General features: G+C 34.7%; 1 protein-coding gene across 2 annotated transcripts; it reads right to left on the bottom strand.

The window, feature by feature from the left end:
* Positions 1-1023: 1023 nt before the first annotated feature.
* Positions 1024-19338, bottom strand: LOC132185811 (ENHANCED DISEASE RESISTANCE protein (DUF1336)). 2 transcript variants are annotated; one of them, XM_059599603.2, is made up of 22 exons: positions 19028-19335; positions 17487-17561; positions 17228-17281; positions 17007-17072; positions 16726-16784; positions 16187-16263; positions 15530-15655; positions 14361-14395; positions 12509-12609; positions 12335-12430; positions 8492-8556; positions 7914-7991; positions 6471-6641; positions 5416-5624; positions 5216-5282; positions 4469-4644; positions 3137-3238; positions 2993-3040; positions 2307-2450; positions 2109-2204; positions 1735-1836; positions 1024-1288 (listed from the first exon to the last, which is right to left on the bottom strand). In XM_059599603.2, exons 1-22 carry the CDS (start codon positions 19226-19228, stop codon positions 1196-1198), a joined length of 2241 nt encoding a protein of 746 aa, XP_059455586.1. In that variant the 5' UTR covers positions 19229-19335; the 3' UTR covers positions 1024-1195. The 2 variants fall into 2 exon arrangements, 1 of the variants encoding a protein (XP_059455586.1); XR_009440643.2 differs by lacking the exons at positions 1024-1288; positions 1735-1836 and having other exon boundaries at positions 2114-2204; positions 2307-2502; positions 19028-19338.
* Positions 19339-19532: the final 194 nt, after the last annotated feature.

Here is a 19532-nt window from a genome sequence, read left to right as displayed (position 1 = left end):
TGGTCCAAGGACTATTGACTAAACATTTAATAAATTTTCTTTGATAAGTAAACATTCAATAAAAAATTAATCACTGAATATGTGAAGCAAACTATTTTAGGAGTCAATGATGTTATTTTTGGTAATTTAATAAATAGGTAATTGCCCTAAATTATTTTAGGAAATTTCATAAATGGGCAGCCCTAAATATATTATAGGTAAGTCAATAAACGGGTGTTGCTCTTAATCGTTAGTCTATTGAAGTGTCTTTTGTACTCCAATGGAGGAAGACTTTGATGAAATAAAATTATGAGAAATTGCTTATATTCTCTCTGTTTCTTTCCCCTTTTTCTCTCTCTTTCCCCAAGCTTCTTCCCTCTCTCTCTTCTTCCCCTTCCTCTTCCCTGGCTTCTCTCTTTCTAGCTTCTTCTTTCTCATCTTTCTCCTCTCTTTACCATCATTTCTGTGTTTTCATGACTATTGTTTATCCTACATCAATATGTCAAAAGGGCCAAATTGTCAACCCCGACTTCGCTCCTGAGGGAGAAAATGAAAAAAGAGGTGAATTGTTTTCCTTCTACTTGGCCATTTTCTAGCATGCATGTCATTTTCCAATATGCAAGTAATTTCATGTCGAGGATATCAAGTGAAGGGCACCAAAAATGCAACATTTTAAAGCTAGGCTGCATATTTTATGAAATAAAAAAATAAAAATAAAGCCTCAATTTTTAGGGTCTATGCAGACAACAAATGTTAATTTAGACGGTAGATGCAGAGTTGTGGGGTAGAGGTTACACCATTTTGGGCTTTTTTATAGGCTCCAGAAAACGGCAATTAGTTAGATTCTCGTGGGTTTGCGATTTCTTTTGATAAGTAATCGAAGGGTTTGCTATTTATCCTTCTGCTTTCCTCGGAAGCCTTGTCGTTTTCTTCTGTAAGTTCTCTTAATGAATTCTCATGCCGATCTTTCAATAAAATTCATTATTCAATTACAACCAAGAGAGTTCAAAAAAAAAAAGAAAAGAAAAGATTTAAGCTGAGAAGTTGGACATATGGAGGCTTTCTTTTCATATATCACTCGATTTTACATGTCAAATCTCTTCTGTGAAGATTTATTCTGTATAGACTGGAAAACATTGGAAAAAGGGCCCTAATTAACTTTATAGTATCAATCATGACGACCAAGATAATTAAAGAATGTTGGCATATGAAAACCTCAAATTTCAAAGTGTACAGCAGAGTCGAGCCTCACACGATTTAGTCGAACAGTACCAAGAATGTACTCAGGCAATTCTGCATCTTCCCTCGCCTGCAAACAACCAACTGTCAATATCCAATTGTGTATGACATGCATGGTTAAAGCTGAATTAATTGAGTCATTTGTAATGCAGTACTAGACAATTAATTGAGTCATTTGTTATGAATTGATGAACGATTGAACACAGGATTGGGAATAATAATTACTGAATTTTGTTTCAATCAGTCACCTAAATTACAAAAGCAGTACATATCTTTAAGGCACAAAAACATTCATAATCTCAATTTTGTACCAGCAGAGAGCAGTGTATCACAAAAAAGAATTTATGTGCCATAATATATTGGAATCACAAAGGTGAAACCTCTATTGACATTCATGGTGAACAACTATAAAAAGTTCAAGACCCATTCACAATCTCAAATGCACACCAAAAAAAGAGCAGAGATGATAGCAGAAGAATCCTTCTTTTGCAAATATAATAGCAGAAAAGGACAAACCTCTATCAAAATTGCAAGGTCAACAACTATGCTTGTGACATATCCCAGAACAAGGCCAATGACACTCTTTGCTACTGAGGATGATCCAATATCCACATCAATCTGCATAATAGGAATTTTGGCAGTCATTTTTACACGCACACAGAGAGCACAGAGGGAGAATGTAATTTAGTCGAAAGAGAGAAGAAATGCAGTGGAGAAACATGTACAATAGTACTCAATCTGTTCTTTCACTCAGTTTTGCAATACTAAATATTACAGTTATTTCATAGTACTTGACATCCCATTAACATATTCACCTTATAAATATATGCAGTGATCATCAGCATGCCTAACACAGGCAAGACAATAGAGAAATATTTGGGTAGTTTTACCTCCAGAAAGTTGTCTCGTCTCAAGTATTTGCAGGTTACAGCTTTCCCCAATAAGCAAGCTTTTGTTCCAACTGCACGCTTGACCATCCAATACCCCTGCACCCATTAAAAACCATCAGCTGCTCAATGCCATCAAGGGAAAAACCGACATAAGCCACTAAAATATTGCAGAATCTTTATACTTTGAGCATTTCATACCTCAACAATACTAGGAATTAGTTTAAATCTTGCATCCCGAAACATGTCACTTCCATCCACAAATTTAGCCAGCAAAGAACTTTGTTTTACAGGTCTGTCTGCAGCATAGTAAAGGACCAAACCATAGTTTGGTTTGGCAGGAACCTGGAACAGGGCAATCAAGATATATTCTCCTACTTGGAAGGCCAAACTGACACTTGTAGCACCAAAGAAGATCATAAGACACTACATGATGCATATCTCTAGATGCCATTTTAAGCAAAATAATGAGAGGAAAATGAGCTAAGAGAAAGCCTAACCCAACTATATTTCTTTTTTGTCTTCGAAACCTAAATGAGAAAATATCAGTAACTGAATAACATGTTTAAGTCATTCATTCTGCTATTGCAAAATCAGTTTCATTTTCCACTCAGTCTTCTGCTGTATTGCTGAGCCATTTTTTTTGCTCCATAACAACAATCAAAAAAATTTCAGGACATCTTCAAATTAGTTCATCAAGCATCATAGAAGGTCAAATCATATTTTGTAGAAAAAGTACTCTAGCGTGAAAATTATGAAAAAATAACTACAATCAATATATACTCCATAGAACTGAAAAGAGTAGGCAAAGATCCTTAGTTCTTCGCGTTGCATTGGTATTATATGTGATAGGGTAAAATGAATCTAGAAGGCATTTATACACATACCTGGAGATTAATGACAAGGATGAATGGAAGTTTTTTTCCTACTTCTGACTGGAATAGAGAAGAGAAGAGCCAAGAGACAGAAGAAACTTTTCAGGTTAAGAACTAAGAATAAGAAGCAACTAATTACGAACACCGTATTTCTACCTGAACAAGACACCTAGGATGCAGTGCAATCCCATCTATGGTTTGATCGACTTTGAACCAATCAACGGCTATGAGCTTGAGAAGCGGGTCTCCTCCCATTACCTGAAAAAGAGTATAGTTTCCATTACTGGTAAATTTACAGAACTCATGCATTAAGCTTTCAGCAAGAACATAGAAATGGGTCAGACATCATTTTTGGCAAATTAGAGTAAAATGCTTGTGTATGCTCTCAGAGGAGTAAACTATATCATTGTTTACCGCAATATTTATTTCTGTTGACAAAGAAACAAATACATTAAGATGTTTAGAATTTATGAGCCATGAAACAGTGACAGTAAATTGTATAACAAAATACATAAAACCACTGATCCAAACAAGATGTTCAAAATTCTGAAATAAAAAAGAGATTCAAATTTTAGAAGTTACACAGTAGTTAGAACATGAGTAAGAGTAAGTCACACTTCTGGTGACTATAAAATAACATAGCTGTGCATTTCTTAAAGTATGTATATGTTCTTATGTTAATTAAGAATAAAGGAAAGTACAACGTTCACAAGACGCATGAGTATGTTTTAGATCCCACCCAACATATTAGCACCTTGTTTTTGAAGAACGAATACCAGATTAAACTAAGGACAATGCTACTCTGTGCTGCAGATATTAAAATATTAAAGTAGGACGCAACTCTAAGCTCGCCAATCCCTGAACTGAAAATATATATATATATATATATATATATATATATATATATATATATATATATATCTGCTATTGTTCCAGGACAATTGCACAACAAGCTTATATGCTTTGGTCACATATCCATGCTTCATATGCACTTATTTTCTTCACATTTCCAGATCATGCCCTCATATTACTAATACCAGATGAAATCCAAAACAGCCTGTGCATGACAATGGACAAGAGAAAAGAACAAACTAATGCAGACCTTTAAAGTCAAACATGAGTTCTAGCAGGTCAAGAGCTTGACAAATGAGATAGATGTTTCATGGCACATCAAATAAAATCTGTGAACTTCAGTTGATGGTATAAGTTCATAGGTCAACCGTGGAAACTGTCTATTGCAAATCAGTCCATGATGTAGCCAAATGGTCTTAATTCATGGATAAACTAGTCATGAAGTTTTAGAGATAGAACAACTTCCAATAGATAGAGTTTAGGTAAGTAGCTCTATAAGGAGAGAAGAGATACATCAATGCAATTGCTGTTTTTCTCTTAATGTGCCATAACAAAATACATAACACAATAACACAAATGGACTAATAAGGTCACTGCAACATGTACAAATAGCTCAAAAAGGAGAGCAAAACCCACCTTCATATTGTCTTTTAGGTAATTCTTTCCTCTGATCATAAATCCCGTACCACTTGGAGAAGTCCAACAGTTTGTGCCTGTGTCATCCTTTCCTTTGTGCAATGAACCATGAAACTGGGTTGGATCAATAATCATAGGAGTTACAGTAGGTTCTAGTTCCTTATTTGCATCTCGAGCTGCATTGAGAATGACCAAATATTTTGGTACTGAGTACTTTGCAATGGATGGGGAAAAAGAATGACAAATTACAGATTCGATTTTTATGCCATATGTTACTGGAGCAGACAAAATTAATACACAAGTTTTTCATCATTACTAAACAATTCATGAAGCATGTTTCCTCAAAGGATCTTTGAATACTTTACAATGAAAAATAGAAATTCCCAAATATGACAAACAAACAAGAAGAATCATATCCAAATATTATTGGCATATAATTATGATCTCCTTTAGGTAAACTAGAAACACTAATCTCCTCCTTTTATAAAGGAAAGAGGTAGCACTGGAAAAATAAGCTGCGTGTTTGGTGGCCAGCCCTCATCTAGGATTACCTGTTATAATTAAACTTTAGCATTCTACAGTAGCAAACATCTTTTGAGCTAAGAACCTAATTTGGCAATTGAATTTCGTATGAGAATGATAAAAAACAATTGTAAAATAGATATCTTCCATTTATGACTGTTGGCTACACTAATATAGAGTACTGTTTGATATGTCTTTTCAATTACAACCATTAATGTGGCAGACCTGATGTTCGCTTCAAAGCTAAGCCTGTGATGGCCCAAGAAATATTCTTCAGCTTCGCTTTCATTTCCTGACAAATTTGAGGGACTGATATTAAATTCTGGAAATTTACAAATGATAGTTTCCATATATGGGCACGTTGCATTCAATCAGACCCCAAAAGTACTCTATTTCTAGTATAAAAGTGGCAGAAAAGATAAAACCTTATTGTCATGTTCTTCATCATTGTCACTTTCTTCATCTTCTGAGGATGATGATGAGTCACCAGCAATTGCATCATAAAACTCATCCTGCACTTCTGCGTCGTCATATTCACTATTGAAGAAGGAAACATCAGAGATTTTTGAATGGATGACTGTGGTCACAGATTCAAATTTGAGAGCAGGGTTTGCTCCGATATATTCCTTTAGACCTGGCCACCCATTAACCATTAAAACATCACTACCAATGGAATAAACATTTCATCAACGATTTGTGCAATAGAATTTCATAGGATTACCATCATTGTTGACCTATGTTGTTCTCATTATTGCTTAGCATTAAAAGATACTTAAAATTAACATCGCGATCATACCATCGGAAAAGAAATTTAATCCATGTTTATCAAAATTAGGCAGTTCTCTCTTTTCTTCTTCTCTTTTTTACCTGAACCAAGTCTCTTTAATAAACCTCGTTTTCTCTCCTATTCCTGGCTTTTAACCCTAAAAGCAAAAAACTAAATATCGGAGTTCTTCCCCATGACAATATGAATTGTTCTCAAATCATTCAACTGATGTGGCAGGATGCCCTTCAGCATCTTTTGTGTTAAAGCTTAGTCAAAGACAGTTTGCAAAAGCTATGCAACACAAGAAATGTGTAAACCCATGTTAGAAGTATTGCTGTTGTGCTCAGAAAAGATCATGCCATTGAATTATCACATTTAGCAGTTCTGTTACCCCTGTTGTTTTGCTTCCCAAAGCTCTAACCACATCATTGGGGTGTTGGTTGTTGCTAGTACACCGTATAGAAGATCAAAGTCCGTGTTCACAAAGTTTGAATAAGAAAATTGAAACTTGAGTCTGAGCTAAACTTAGGAAGTTCTGAGACTAGTGAAGAATCTCCACCATGTACTATCTTTGATAGGTCAAAGCTTTCTAAAACTGATCATAGACCTGACTGTATGGGACCATATATGATTAATGGTCTCAGGAGCCTTTCTTGACTCTAAACCATTCAGACTGTAAATTAGATAATAACAAGAAATATTAGATAAGCAAACCTCCCACTTGGCATAGTAGTGCGTAAGGAACACTCTTTTCAAACTTTGAGCAGTGGTTTTGCTTCCATCCAAACCATCGTGAAGAATGTATCTCTAACATTTGAGTTACAAGACATTTTGGAGCATTTGAACCAATGGGTGTGTTTAAACTTGTAATCTCCCAGGTAGATGCTACAATGCAAAACAAAGAAAACAAGTTAATAAGTTTTATCTGTTTAATTGAGATTTTTTATTAAAATATTTACACTCAACCTTCACCAATGAACAAGAATGTGAAACTAAAAAACCCAATAAAAGAGTTCTCAATAAGCCATGAACAGTGAAAACAAGCTCAAGCTTGCTATCAAGACAGTCAAAATATCTGTACAGAACTCTGTGTGTGGGTGTGTGTGTATACAGCAAACCAGGATCACAGTGGGTATCAAATCCTTTTTTTCTCACGAAGTCTTAAAATGGTTCATGGGAAATACTTGATGGATTTCCAAGCTTTCACAACATGCATCAACTCCCAACTCTAGAGCAGCAGTCTCTACTACAAAGTTATGTCATGAATTACTATAAAAGCAACAACCTAATTGAATACTTTCATTAGCTGGAAGCAAAGGTTGAAAAGTTATGGCAAACAAATAATTGGGCATGTTACTCATCAAAATAGGGGGGTGGGGGGGGGGGGGGGGGGGGGGGGGGGGGGCGGGGATGCCATCTGTATATCATGTACATAATGCACCAATGTACTAGTCCATTTGTTCGGTATGATAAACTGTGTTGGGGAGAGAAACACCAATGGAGTCAAACAAGAGTAAATTAATATACATATTAGAACACTACTTCTAGCCCAAAAGCTTAAGCCAATGGGCTTGAATCCACTTAAGTACTCTCTCTCTTTTTCTTTTTCTTTTTTTTCTTTTTTTATATATTTTATATTTCTTTAATGTGAGACACAGCTCTCACAAGTGTATACACAACAAATCTCCCCTCACTTATGAGTCTCTTTCATATTGACCAAACTCCCCCACACACAAGAGTGTCACGCATACTCCAAGAGAAACCACACTCTTTTTACCGGAGTCAAATTAAGACGCTCGTATCAGCAGCAACGAAAGCTAACCATGGACTCTGATACCAATTGTTAGGGAGAAAAGCAACAAGGAGAGTCAAACAAAAGTAAATTAACATACACATTGTAAATTAACATACACATTAGGGCACCACTTCTAGCCTAAAATCCTAAGCTAATGGGATTGGGTCCACTTAAGTATTCTTTTTTTTTTTTTTTTTTTTATATTTCTTTAATGTGTGACACAACCCTCACAAATGTATACACAACAAACTGAGTAGCTGTTGACTCGCATAGAGTCTAGAAAAGGGAGCAGGGATGTCATCATTGCAGTTAAAAAGCCAATCTTATAGATATCTTTAAAAGAATCAAACAAAATTTCTTACGGTTGATTTTTGTACGGTGATAACCAGATCTTGGAGGCTTCTTTTTATCTAAAGCTGGAGCTGGCAATTGCAAGATAGCTGCATGAATAAATGCATAGCATATGTCAGACAAGTACAAAGGCAAACAGCAGATTTCTTGTATTAAAATACGGCAAAAAAGTCATATCACCACAGGCAATTCGAGTTAGAATTTTTAACTAGCTTTCTGTTACATGCCTTTTGTAGATCATTTAATAGTAGAGCCTCCTGGCTTGTGGCAACTAGCTATAAAAGCAAGGACTTAAATTCTGAAACATTCCCATTCAGAGAGCCAAAGCATCTTAGCTTTACAGAAACCTAAATTAATTAGAGACTATTAATTACCATCCATTTCTTTGTTTTTCAAAACCATTTACTACCACCCATTCTTGCAAAAAATCATGTAAAGCATTCTCAGAGTAAAGGATGAAATCATAGTACATAATCAAGGCCAACAGGATTTTTATAGTTAGCATTACAGATGTTTCCAACACCACGTGCTCCCATACCCCTCTATTTTGAAATCACCCTATTGCTTATAAGGAACCTTATTTACTTACTATATGTTCCATCCTGTCCGCGAAACCATTGCCGGGAGAAGACAAAATCTCTCTTGGAATGCCACCTGCCATTCATATCATGTAGCATGAAACAAAATGAAGTTGAAAAGACATTAAGCGAAGCAATTGATATTTATTAAGTAATGTATTACGGTCTCCATTAAACATTAATTGTCATACTAAAGATAACCAAAAAAAAAAAAAAAAAAACATAAATTATAACTGTTAGAACAGTAAGCTTTGGATGTTGATGACTAAGAAATAAATAATAAGGAAACCGGGGCATGCAGAGTGCACTGACAATGATATGATGGGCATTGAACCTAGAACAGGGAACCTAGCAGGCCAGCTCATTGTGTTGAAGGCAGATGTGGGCTTAAAGATTTGAAAATCATCAAGATTATTTCTTCTTCTTTTAATTATCAAGTCATGAGTTAACCGGTTCAACTGAAACTAGGAAAAACAAAAGGCCCATAGCTACCAATAATTTTCATTTATTTATTTTTTATGAATGCACAGCTACCAATAAAATAAATTAGTAAACAACCATGGGTTTTAATTTCCAATTATTGCTTAGACATTGACCCAAGAATGATAAAAGACATGAGGATATCAGATGCAAACAATTAAAAACAGTATTTGGTTTAAGTGGTAACCATTGGTTTATGTAGATATTAATTTGGCATTCAAAATCATTAATGAAACTATATTGTTTCCTTCAGGATTTTTTTTTTAAAAAAAAACCCTCTGCAAAATGAGTTCTCTTGTATTCTTCCTGTATACATGGGTACATGGGTTGCGCCCCTCTGTGCACTGTTTGAATATACATTATTTATCAAAAAAAAAAAAAGGTTAATTTTCTTTTTGATAAGTTGTTTCAGCCTAACATGTATCTCCGTTTTGATATTGTAAAAGAATGAGGAAGGACAATAAATAAAAATGCCTATGATAGAAACATAATTTCTTATGCAGGGATAAACTTCAGAAATTCAACATCTCAAATCAATTTATTCTTAACCCTGCTACATTGGGCAGGCTACATTAATCCTTTCATGCCATTATGCTCCATGTAGAGAAATACCCGCCATTAGGTCCTTTTGTGCCATTCTGCACTTTCTTGCCCTGTTGGTGCCTTCTTGAATTATGTTACTCACCAACACCAATTCAATTCATGTCTTCATTACATTGCCAATAATTTTAAAAGAATTTCCTTCATCTAGCTCTCAATTGAAGTCACTATCATTGACATATCCATTTTTTCTTAATGTGCTATTTCCTTACTACCAACACATATAGTTCCATAGAACACTCACAAGCATCATCTGTCCTGGACATACACCAAGGTATTGAATCAAATCTCAGGTTGAAGAAGACCTTGAATTTGAAGAAAGTGTTTGACAGAGTGCAGGCAGGAGGCTGTTAGTTCTAGACTGCAAGCAAGTTACCTTGCTTAGTATAATGCCCAACACTAAATTAGCCTTAAAGGCACCCTAATTAGTGCCCAAGTGTTTATAATAGAGTTGGATAAGAAAATGAGATTTTAAACAAATAGGAGAAATTAGTAGATAACGGAAAAACAAGAAAGATGTCTGAACGACCCAAAAGTCGTCTTGATGACCCACCTTAGCAAGAATATCCAAATGATATGAAGACCATTCGAATGGTGACAGTTTGCATGCGAATCAGAAGAAGCCAAGTTGCATAGGCATGGGGGAGGGTCTTTAAAACTCCAAATCAAACCTTAGACGCCCATTTATGTGAGTTTACAGCCACCTAAGAAAGGTTATCCTAACTCTGTAGTATTTCGGTTTTGTTATGAGTTTATATTGAGTTTAGCTATTTGATGTATTTAATTTGGTGCGTGTATTTTTTTTTTTTTCCTATAAGTAAAATTTGGTGTGTGTATTTTGGAAGGAAAAAGTTGAGTTTTTGTGATGAAAGATGACGACTTTAGGGTTAGTGATTTGAAGTTTTGTGGATGGTATGTTCTATTTCAAGTTTCATGCTAAGAATGTCTCTCCAACTGCTAAAGGTGGTGTTGTGTAGGTCCTTTTGATTTTTGAAGTGTTGGAGATAAAAGCCTTGGTTTTTGAAAGAAATGTTATGATTTTTTTTTTGGGGATAAATCTTGAGATTTTAGCGTTTGAGCTTCATTTTAGGATGTGATTAGTGTCTAGGTTAGTGAAATGAAGTTTTTTTAAGCCTTAGAATGTATTAGATGGATTAAAGGTAGGATTTTTTGAGTTCAGATTTTTTGTACGATCCGAGAACTATCTTGATGGTCAGACCGTTCTAACAGTCTTGGAAACAGCTTGACGGTGAAACCGTCCCGACGATGTATGACCATCCTAAAACTGTCCCAACGATGTATGACCATCCTTCAATTTGTTGCACTCAGATAGAGTGAAACGGGATGGTGAAGACAAGCTTTGGTGGTCTCCCTCCAGGAAAGGGTTGTTTGTAGTTAGCTTATTTTACAGCGTTCTTACTTGTAACGATGGCAGTCCTTTCTCTTGAAAGGGTATTTGGCAGACGAAGATTGCTTTGAAAATGGCCTTTTTTGCTTGGTCAGCGGCCTTAGGGAAAATCCTTACTATAGACAACCTTATGAAGCAATATGTCATTGTAGTCTATAGGTGTTGTATGTGCAAGAGGAAAGAGGAGTCCGTAGACCATCTTCTCCTGCATTGTGAAGTTGCTTGCACCTTATGGAATGACTTTTTTCAGTCGTTTTAGGTTGTCTTGGGTGATGCCTTGTACAGTAGCTAACTTGTTTGCTTGTTGGTGGACTGGTGGTAGCACTCGGAGTGCTACTGTGTGGAAGATGGTGCCTTCTTGCCTCTTGTGGTGTCTTTGGAGGAAATAAAAAACTTAAGTTTTGAGGACCGCGATAGGACATTGGTGGAGCTTGAGTCCTTTCTCTTTTTTACTCTATATTTAGACAACTATGTTTGTAGCTCCTTGGGTGTTTAGTTTTCATGATTTATTTTTCCCCTCTAGCCCTAGCTAGTTGTTTCTCCTGTTTAGTCTGTAGACTCCCTATGCACCAAAGTAGCACTTTTTCCTTTTTTATGATATTTCGATCACTTAAAAAAAAAGGTTATGAGTATAATGGCTTCAGTTAAATTGTGATATAGTAGTACTCTGGTCATTGTTATTATTACTTGTGGTGATTCAGTCTTATAGCTATTGTGGTTGTCAAAAAACAAAAAGATATAACCTTTTCACTGCATAGTTAACTGATGTTGAGGAGTTGTGGTAACTCTTCAGATCATTTACCTGTTAAATGAATCTGGAGATGTTGCTAGTGACATTTCAAGGCTACTTACAAGTTAAATACTTTGGGGCATCACACTGAGTCTCCTAGTAGCGTACATTGACGACAAGGAGAAGGGGAATACACATCACAAGAGTTCGTGCTTACTTGAAAAGCATTGTTTCATAAGCAAAATTGCATGTGCTTATTAGCAGTTTTGAAAAAAAAAATCTTTAGCTCGGTAAGGTGTATTCTTCAACCACAACATTTTTAGATGCCCTGCTCCACTTCATCCATCCTACCTTAATCCATGAACAAAATCATGAATCACATTTTCCTCAAGAATAACCGGTCCAAGAATTCACTTTGAGGTATCTCTTGGTCCTCAACTTTCATCCGGACATCATTTCTATTCCTAAATTTTACTAAACTAATATTCATGTATTCCATTTTAGTCCCAATATACCTAAAACTTCCGGACATCTCAACAAATGTCCGACAGTTCTAACAGTGCATGTATTGATGAAAATCTAAGTAAAATCATGTAATTCGAAGCAGAAACAGCTAGATATATCTAATGACATTACCTAGTGAGATATTTTGGATCGTATGTCCCATAGACAGCGTCATAGTGCCCATCATAAGAATCTATCACCTCCAAGTCACTTGTCAACGTATCCCACCTGTGAAGATAATTATATAAGACGTTGAAGTTAAATACAATGCAACTGTCACTCTAGAAAACAATATAAGCAGCTTACTCATATCTCTGACGTCGGTCAATGTTTAAAATCACTTCAAAAACGGTATCTGCAGTTGCATCAATAACACCAACTGACTTCACAAGAACTCCTTTACCACTCTACATAGAGCAAAAAATAATTAATGCAATACTTGAGGCAATATATCTGGTTAACAAAAAAAATAATAATTACTTCAGCTCCAAAGAAAGAAACATCAGCAAAGAAATATCAGTTCCAAAGCAAGTTTCAACCACAAACATAAAGAGAAAGAAAGCTATTTGGAAAATATTATTCAAACACAAATTGCATGGAACTATAGTTTCTATTCAATACGCCGACCATAAATTAAATTTGAAACATTCAAATAACAGTGTACTTATTGATGTGCTCACCAATCCAGGAAAAATTCACACACGTTGTCTCTGATAATATTAACTTTTACTTATCAAAAAAAAAAAAAACTTATTACTTATCAAAAAAAAAAAATTAACTTTCATGTAAATATAAAAGTTAAGTATTATTAGGTATGAAATACTTCCAAAAATGAAAGGAGAGAAGAGATTGGGATAATTCAAGAAACACTTTCTAGGCTAAGTTGTCCATAGACCTCAACAATTTATATTTTGTGAAATAATTTATAAAACAAAAGGGATACAGCTCACGTACATGGAGAATAAAACAAATATATATATATATATATATATATATATATATATATATATATATATATAAGTAATGATAGATTTTATTAAAGAATAGCGAGAGGCGCCCCTAAGTTAAAAATTAACTCATTGATCTTATTTTTATCTATTCATCAAGCTTGATTTCCACATAATGTGACAGCAACTACATTGTTGCATGTATGAGAGAGTAATTGAGACATATCTATACATCAAAGAATTATTTTATTTAGGTTTTTATAAGCAACAAGGTCTCTGAGGTGAGCAGAAGTTTTTTAGGTGTAAAGACAAATAAGGCGCCGTTGTGTATTATAAATTATTAAATCTCTGTTCTATTCTTTTTTTTTTTTATAAGTAGTTGTGTATTGTAAATCTCAATCTACTTATCATCAAATATTATAACAATATACAAAATTGGGAGGTTAATTCAGGTACTATCAGATTTGATGCCGGCAGAGGCTTAACAGTACACTGAAGATGAGCACGCAACGGGATAGTGAGAAGAAATTGCAATTTGGTTATTCCCTTTGTCTAAAGTTAATGAAAAGCCCGAGCAATTTCCATTTAAATTATATATATATATAAGTAATCGAAATTCATTAAAATTTAAATAATAATGACCCAAGCTGTCAAAAAATTTAGATTTAAATCACACATTTATCATATGCTTCTCATTCTCATAGGCACCAAGATGAGCAGCAAAAAGAAGTGACTTATCAAAAGAGAAAAATAAAGTAACATCTAGCAGAAGGATCTCCCTCGCGTCAATCAAAGATCATTCCCTTGTGTATCTCCGGCCATATGTTTTGTCCATGTATCATAATTATTTCACTTTTTCTATTCCAATAAGCCTTTATGATTAAAAAATAAAAGCATAGAACTTTTTGTTTGTTTAAAAACAAATGCCATAAGCATCTGTTGTCTCAACTAAGAATCTTCCAGGTGATATTGTTCTGTAATGGAATTCAATTTTTGGGAAAGAAAGCTATAAACCCCGGAAGGTAAGGGAAGACACGTCATATTTTCCCCAAGCTTCACAATAAAATAACAATCTAGATATTTGGAACACTTTCCAGGATGTATTTCCCAGCAGAACTAACAAAACCACAATCAAAGATAAAGTAGTAATTATGATAACTGATGTGGTCATTCTTATTCCAAAGAAAAAAAATTGAGATAATAGTAGATACCTGGGAATCAGCAACATCCTCAAAGATTCTAACACCTGAAATAAAATAATAATAATAATAATAATAACAAGTATGTAGAAGGAGTATTAACAAGCCCTAAATGACTTTTCAACCATTCAGGATAATTATTTACACAATGAAGTATCTGGGTATACTTTAGAATACGTTTCATCACTTGTTCTAACTGACCCACTAACCAGCCCATACAGAGAAGGTCCTTATCCATGAGTACAGATTTTATCATTATCCAATATTTTTAGGTAAAAGACTCTTTCCCCTGGTCATTAGCCTATACATAATTTCTTCCTTTTTTTTTTTTTTTTTTTTTTTTAACTCTAATTTAACATTGTGTGTGTGTGTGTGTTCAATTGCTACCCATTTGGGCCTTAACTCTATCTCTTTCTAAGTACTATATAGCGGACATGGCACCTAACAGAATCTGTCAAATGTTTTAACGGAATTTGACTCTAGGGACTAAATTGTTTCTTTAGCATATCACACGGACCTCTGAGATCACTTTGATACGACATAAAGCGATTTGTAATTTAGGCCAACCACAGGGACTAATTTTACATTTATCCTTATTTAAACTTTTACATTGTTTTCTCTGTTACTACATAAGTTGAAGTGATTCCGAGAAGAAAATCATTTAAAAGCATAAAGATATTTATACCAAATCTAACTGAAGACGTAATAAATTTTACCCAAATTTCATCAATAAAAAAATTGAGTCTTTAATACCCATTCAAGACTCTAATCACAATAAAAATAAATAAATAAAAAAAGAAGCAAAGAAAAAGAAATCCACAAACTATATTCTGCCAACACAAATTAAGCCCTGATGCCCATTCAAGACTCTGATCTCAATGACGGCTTAGACATATTTGAGTGAGCCTCACCATCTATAGCAGTACTTTAACTTTGGACCTCTGGCTTTGTCAATGATTGACAAAACCAAAAGGCCACAGGAAGGCTAGTGAAAGATATCGATAACCATCAGTATTATGCTAAGCAGCAGAATGAATGGTTATGTTTGAAAACAAAAGTGAAATCTTAAGAAAGGAGCCACCAGGAATGAACGGGCAACAACTTTAGACAGGAGAATAAAGCTAGAAACATTGCCTAGTGATGGTCTATTAGGCAGAAAGTAATAGGCCTAGAGAAATTACCATTAATTGTTCGCACGCATTTCCACTCATGTGCCTCAATTGTATCTCCACTGTCTACTTCACTGTACCGATCTGGCCTAACTCTAGCACCCAAATCCGAAGATTGGCGCAAAAGCGTCTCTGGACCTGTAACAGAAAGAGAGAAAATTATGTATCAGTACTGATAGATAATATATTTCAACTCCAAGAATATAAAATACTAACGTATACAATCATGTGTAGGAAGAATCATTTATTGACTAAAATAATCATATAAAATAGTAGTATGATAGAAAAATCCACGTCAAAACAGTAGCAATATATATATTGATAAATAAAAACAGTAGCAATATGTTATAAAGAAACTGAGTAACAATCGCAAAAAGCAAGCATAAAAGATTAATGTGTGCCTTCATTTCACATCAAAGATATTATTGACGGCATAAAATAATAAACTGTGAAGATTTGATAAGAAACTTTGATAGTATATTACAACAACTTGTAAGTTTTTTTTTTATATGTACAATATCTTGCATAATATAAGTTCAGAATATTTGCTCAGCTCTTAATTCAAATGCTTCCCTGTTCCAAATGAGAGAGCAGCAATGACTTACTTCAATTTACAGGCATGGTATTTTACAAACATAAATAAATCAAACCATGCACATGCAATATCACCTTGCCCAATTCTTATAAGCTTTTTTAACTCATGTGCATATCGCCTCACTCTAGGTCGATGTCCTTCCAGATTGATCCTTCCACAGTATAAAAAAGGTTAAGAGACATAAGACAAGTATAAAAGAGTAAGAAAGTTTCATATGCCAAGGAATACAAAGGCTTGAATCTATCGCGTAAAAGACAGCTAGTGCACCTGTAATGTATTATGTATACATACAAAGAGCAACCTAAAGAAATGATCCCGGCATCAGATGGAACCCAGCAATAAAAATAGTAGATAATAGAACCAAAAAAAAATCCAAACCTTTACCCTAGACTAATTCAACCTTGCTTAAATTGTACCATCTAATTATGGAAAAATCCCTTCATAAAGAGCTTGCTTTGCATTTTAACAAAGCAATCTACCAGGTGGAATCAGCTGGCAGTTTCCTCTCAATCCTCATTTAAATGGTTCAAAGACCTTTCTGAAAATAAACTCTACCCAGTTCAAGTACTCAGGTAAACTCTATCATCAATTCAGAAAAAAAAAAAATGCATACTCGGTCTCCATGTTCAGTTTGTTTCTCGTACTACCTCCTTTTGAGAGCTCATACTCAGCCTGTCAAAAGCAAAGTTTCAGAAAAATGAAGAGAGGAAAAAACTTGGTAATCCTGCAAAAGTTAATTTTAGTTCTACACAACATTCTCAATACTTGCAAAAACAAAGTTTGACTTAGATGTCACAAGGACCACCAAAAAGGTTCGATTTTTTCTCAGAAACCCCCCATAATTTTATAATTTGTACTATGAAAGTCACAACATTCTAGCTGATTTTCTTGTACCTGTTGCTTGGCATGATCAAAGGCCTCCATCCATTTTCGGGCTTCTCCAGCATTAGCGACAGCAATCTTTAAGGGGAAAAAATCCACACAATTGATAGTCATGTCCTCATAACAGGAAAAAAAGGAGCCAATTCTGACTTTTTTTTTTTTCTTTTTTTATGAACTTTCAATTTCTAGGTGACAGTTTTTAAGATCTGAATAACTTGAAACCACAAACTTACTTCTCCCTTTTTCGCCTCATCCAACCGATTGTAAAACTTTAAAACATAAAGATCCTAGCAAAAAGGAATCGCATTAGCAGCAAAATCTTGCTTCCTTTATCTCCTCAAAATAGTAAAAAATAAAATAAATAAATCCAAACATTTTTCGCTAGTCAGAACAACTGATAGAAATAAAAATAACAGAATAAATAGTTAAATAAGATGGCAATCCATAAATTATTAACAATACAGATGACACATAAATTTACTAGGACCTTACTCCCTGGTTGACCTTCCGACGCCCTAGCTCCTGCACCAAAAGTGTGGGCCCTGCAACACCCTTCCTAATGGGTTTCTGCACCAAGAAAATGTTGAACATAAAGTTCAAGATTCAATAAAAATAAATAAAAAGAAAAAGTTGAAGCAAATAGTACGTGTTATAGCAAGACCAATGTTATAAAATCAACACTTGCATCCTCAAATTATGTTTCTGTTCTCAAATAGTATGATGGTTTTCTCTCACTTTGCTCATGTACGACCTTTTTGAGTTCATAATCTTACTTATGCAACGAAGAACTGTTTAAAAAGGAGACAAAAGCTTATATTAACAACTATCTACAAAAGGCTTACCAACTCAAAAACACAGAAGCCATAGGAGGAAACTAAAGCAACATTTAAAACCCAACAGAAAACTCTAAAATGAGAATAACCTCTTTGCAAGATAATCACAATCTCATATATTTGTTAAGGACAAATTTCTATTTGTTCTCTTTGTTTTGGTTAAGTTTACTTTTCTTATTTTCTAAAGGTTTTCTTATTTAAAAATTCATCTTTCTCTATGTTCAGCTGGATCAGGTTTCTTGTTATATTAAATTTTTTACCAATTCAGGATCCATATAGTGCACCGATACCCAATGCATCATCAACCATTGAAACATATCTATCACCCACTTCACCATGACTTCATCAAATCCCTCCCACCGAAGGTTCTTCATTGCTGATCTAGAAAATCTTCAGCCAAAAACCTATGAGGAAAAGCCATTAAGCTAAACTTGGATATCCTAACCATTTTGCCAACACTGAAACTAAACTCACTCTATAGTTTATACTACTTAAGTGTCCATTTGGTTTAGCGGTTTCAAAATGCAATTTGAAAAAGTACCAATTTCAAAATGCAATTTGAAAAAATAACAATTTCAAAATGCAGTTAATATTCATCAAAAAAATTCCAAATAGCGATTTTTTTTTAAATGCCATTAACTTGGTAAAATTGTGGTTTGGCCTTTAAAAATGTACCCCTTGTCAGTGATTTGACCACCATATTTTTCAAACAGACTTCCAAACGGATCAATTTCCACAAATTTGTTTAAAAACAAGCTTTTGGCCGCGATTTCGTGAGGCCAAACACGCCCTACATCCACTATTCCAATTTCCAAACCTTCAAGGTGTCACCATAAAGCGCAGATTCTTTAACTTGACATTATCATTACTCGTTAGGATTTTTTTTCTTTCCAAGTTCCACACTGTTTCAAACACTTCAAGTTTGACCAAACTAATTGGGACTACTATAAACTTGAAGGGCCTTGTGACTTGTCCAACTGATGTTCACCATCTTCCTCTTCAGCGGTGTGATTCGAATAAACTCCACATAAAATTTCACACATCCACATTTATCACAATTAAATCAAAACCAAGAAACCAAGAAAATCCACCTCAACAATCAAACAAACAGCTGAATACACAGAAAACATAAAATTGAGAAGGAAAAAAAAAAACTCCAAAAAGTAAAAAAGAGAAAGAGAAAAAGTGCGTTTCTCTTACAATGCCGGGGTTCTCGCTGGGATCACGCTTGTACATCTCTACGTACTTGCCCCGAATGAAGAGGAACCTGAGGTGGCAGTACTCGTGCCCGATCGAGTTCACGCCCAGATGGTATACCCACCCTCCTACAGCTCCGGCTCCGGACCCGCCCGAGCTTTCGGACCCCTCGCTCCCGCTCTTCCTCAACGGCGTCGTCTCCATCGTCCTGCTCGGCGTGCTCTCGCTGCTCGCATACGCAAGCTCTGCGGAGGATCCGAGTCGGAAGTGATGGTCGTCGAGACACTCGCGCTTTTCTCTCGAATCTTGTAAGAGTATTTTTCTATTTTTGAAATATATATTTTCTACAGTTTTTTTTTTTTTTGTTATCACATATTAAGTTAATAAATTTAGCTTTAATTATACGATATTGAGTAAAAATAAAACAAAATTTTGTTTGGCCTAAACAATTTCATAAATTAAAAGCCATCATTTTAAATAAAATCACAAAAAATATATCATTTCAAAA

This window comes from Corylus avellana, chromosome 7, assembly GCF_965113065.1.
Source record: "Corylus avellana chromosome 7, dhCorAvel1.hap1.2, whole genome shotgun sequence".
In the NCBI taxonomy this organism is placed as follows: domain Eukaryota; kingdom Viridiplantae; phylum Streptophyta; class Magnoliopsida; order Fagales; family Betulaceae; genus Corylus; species Corylus avellana.
This window is presented reverse-complemented; position numbering and strand designations above follow the sequence as displayed.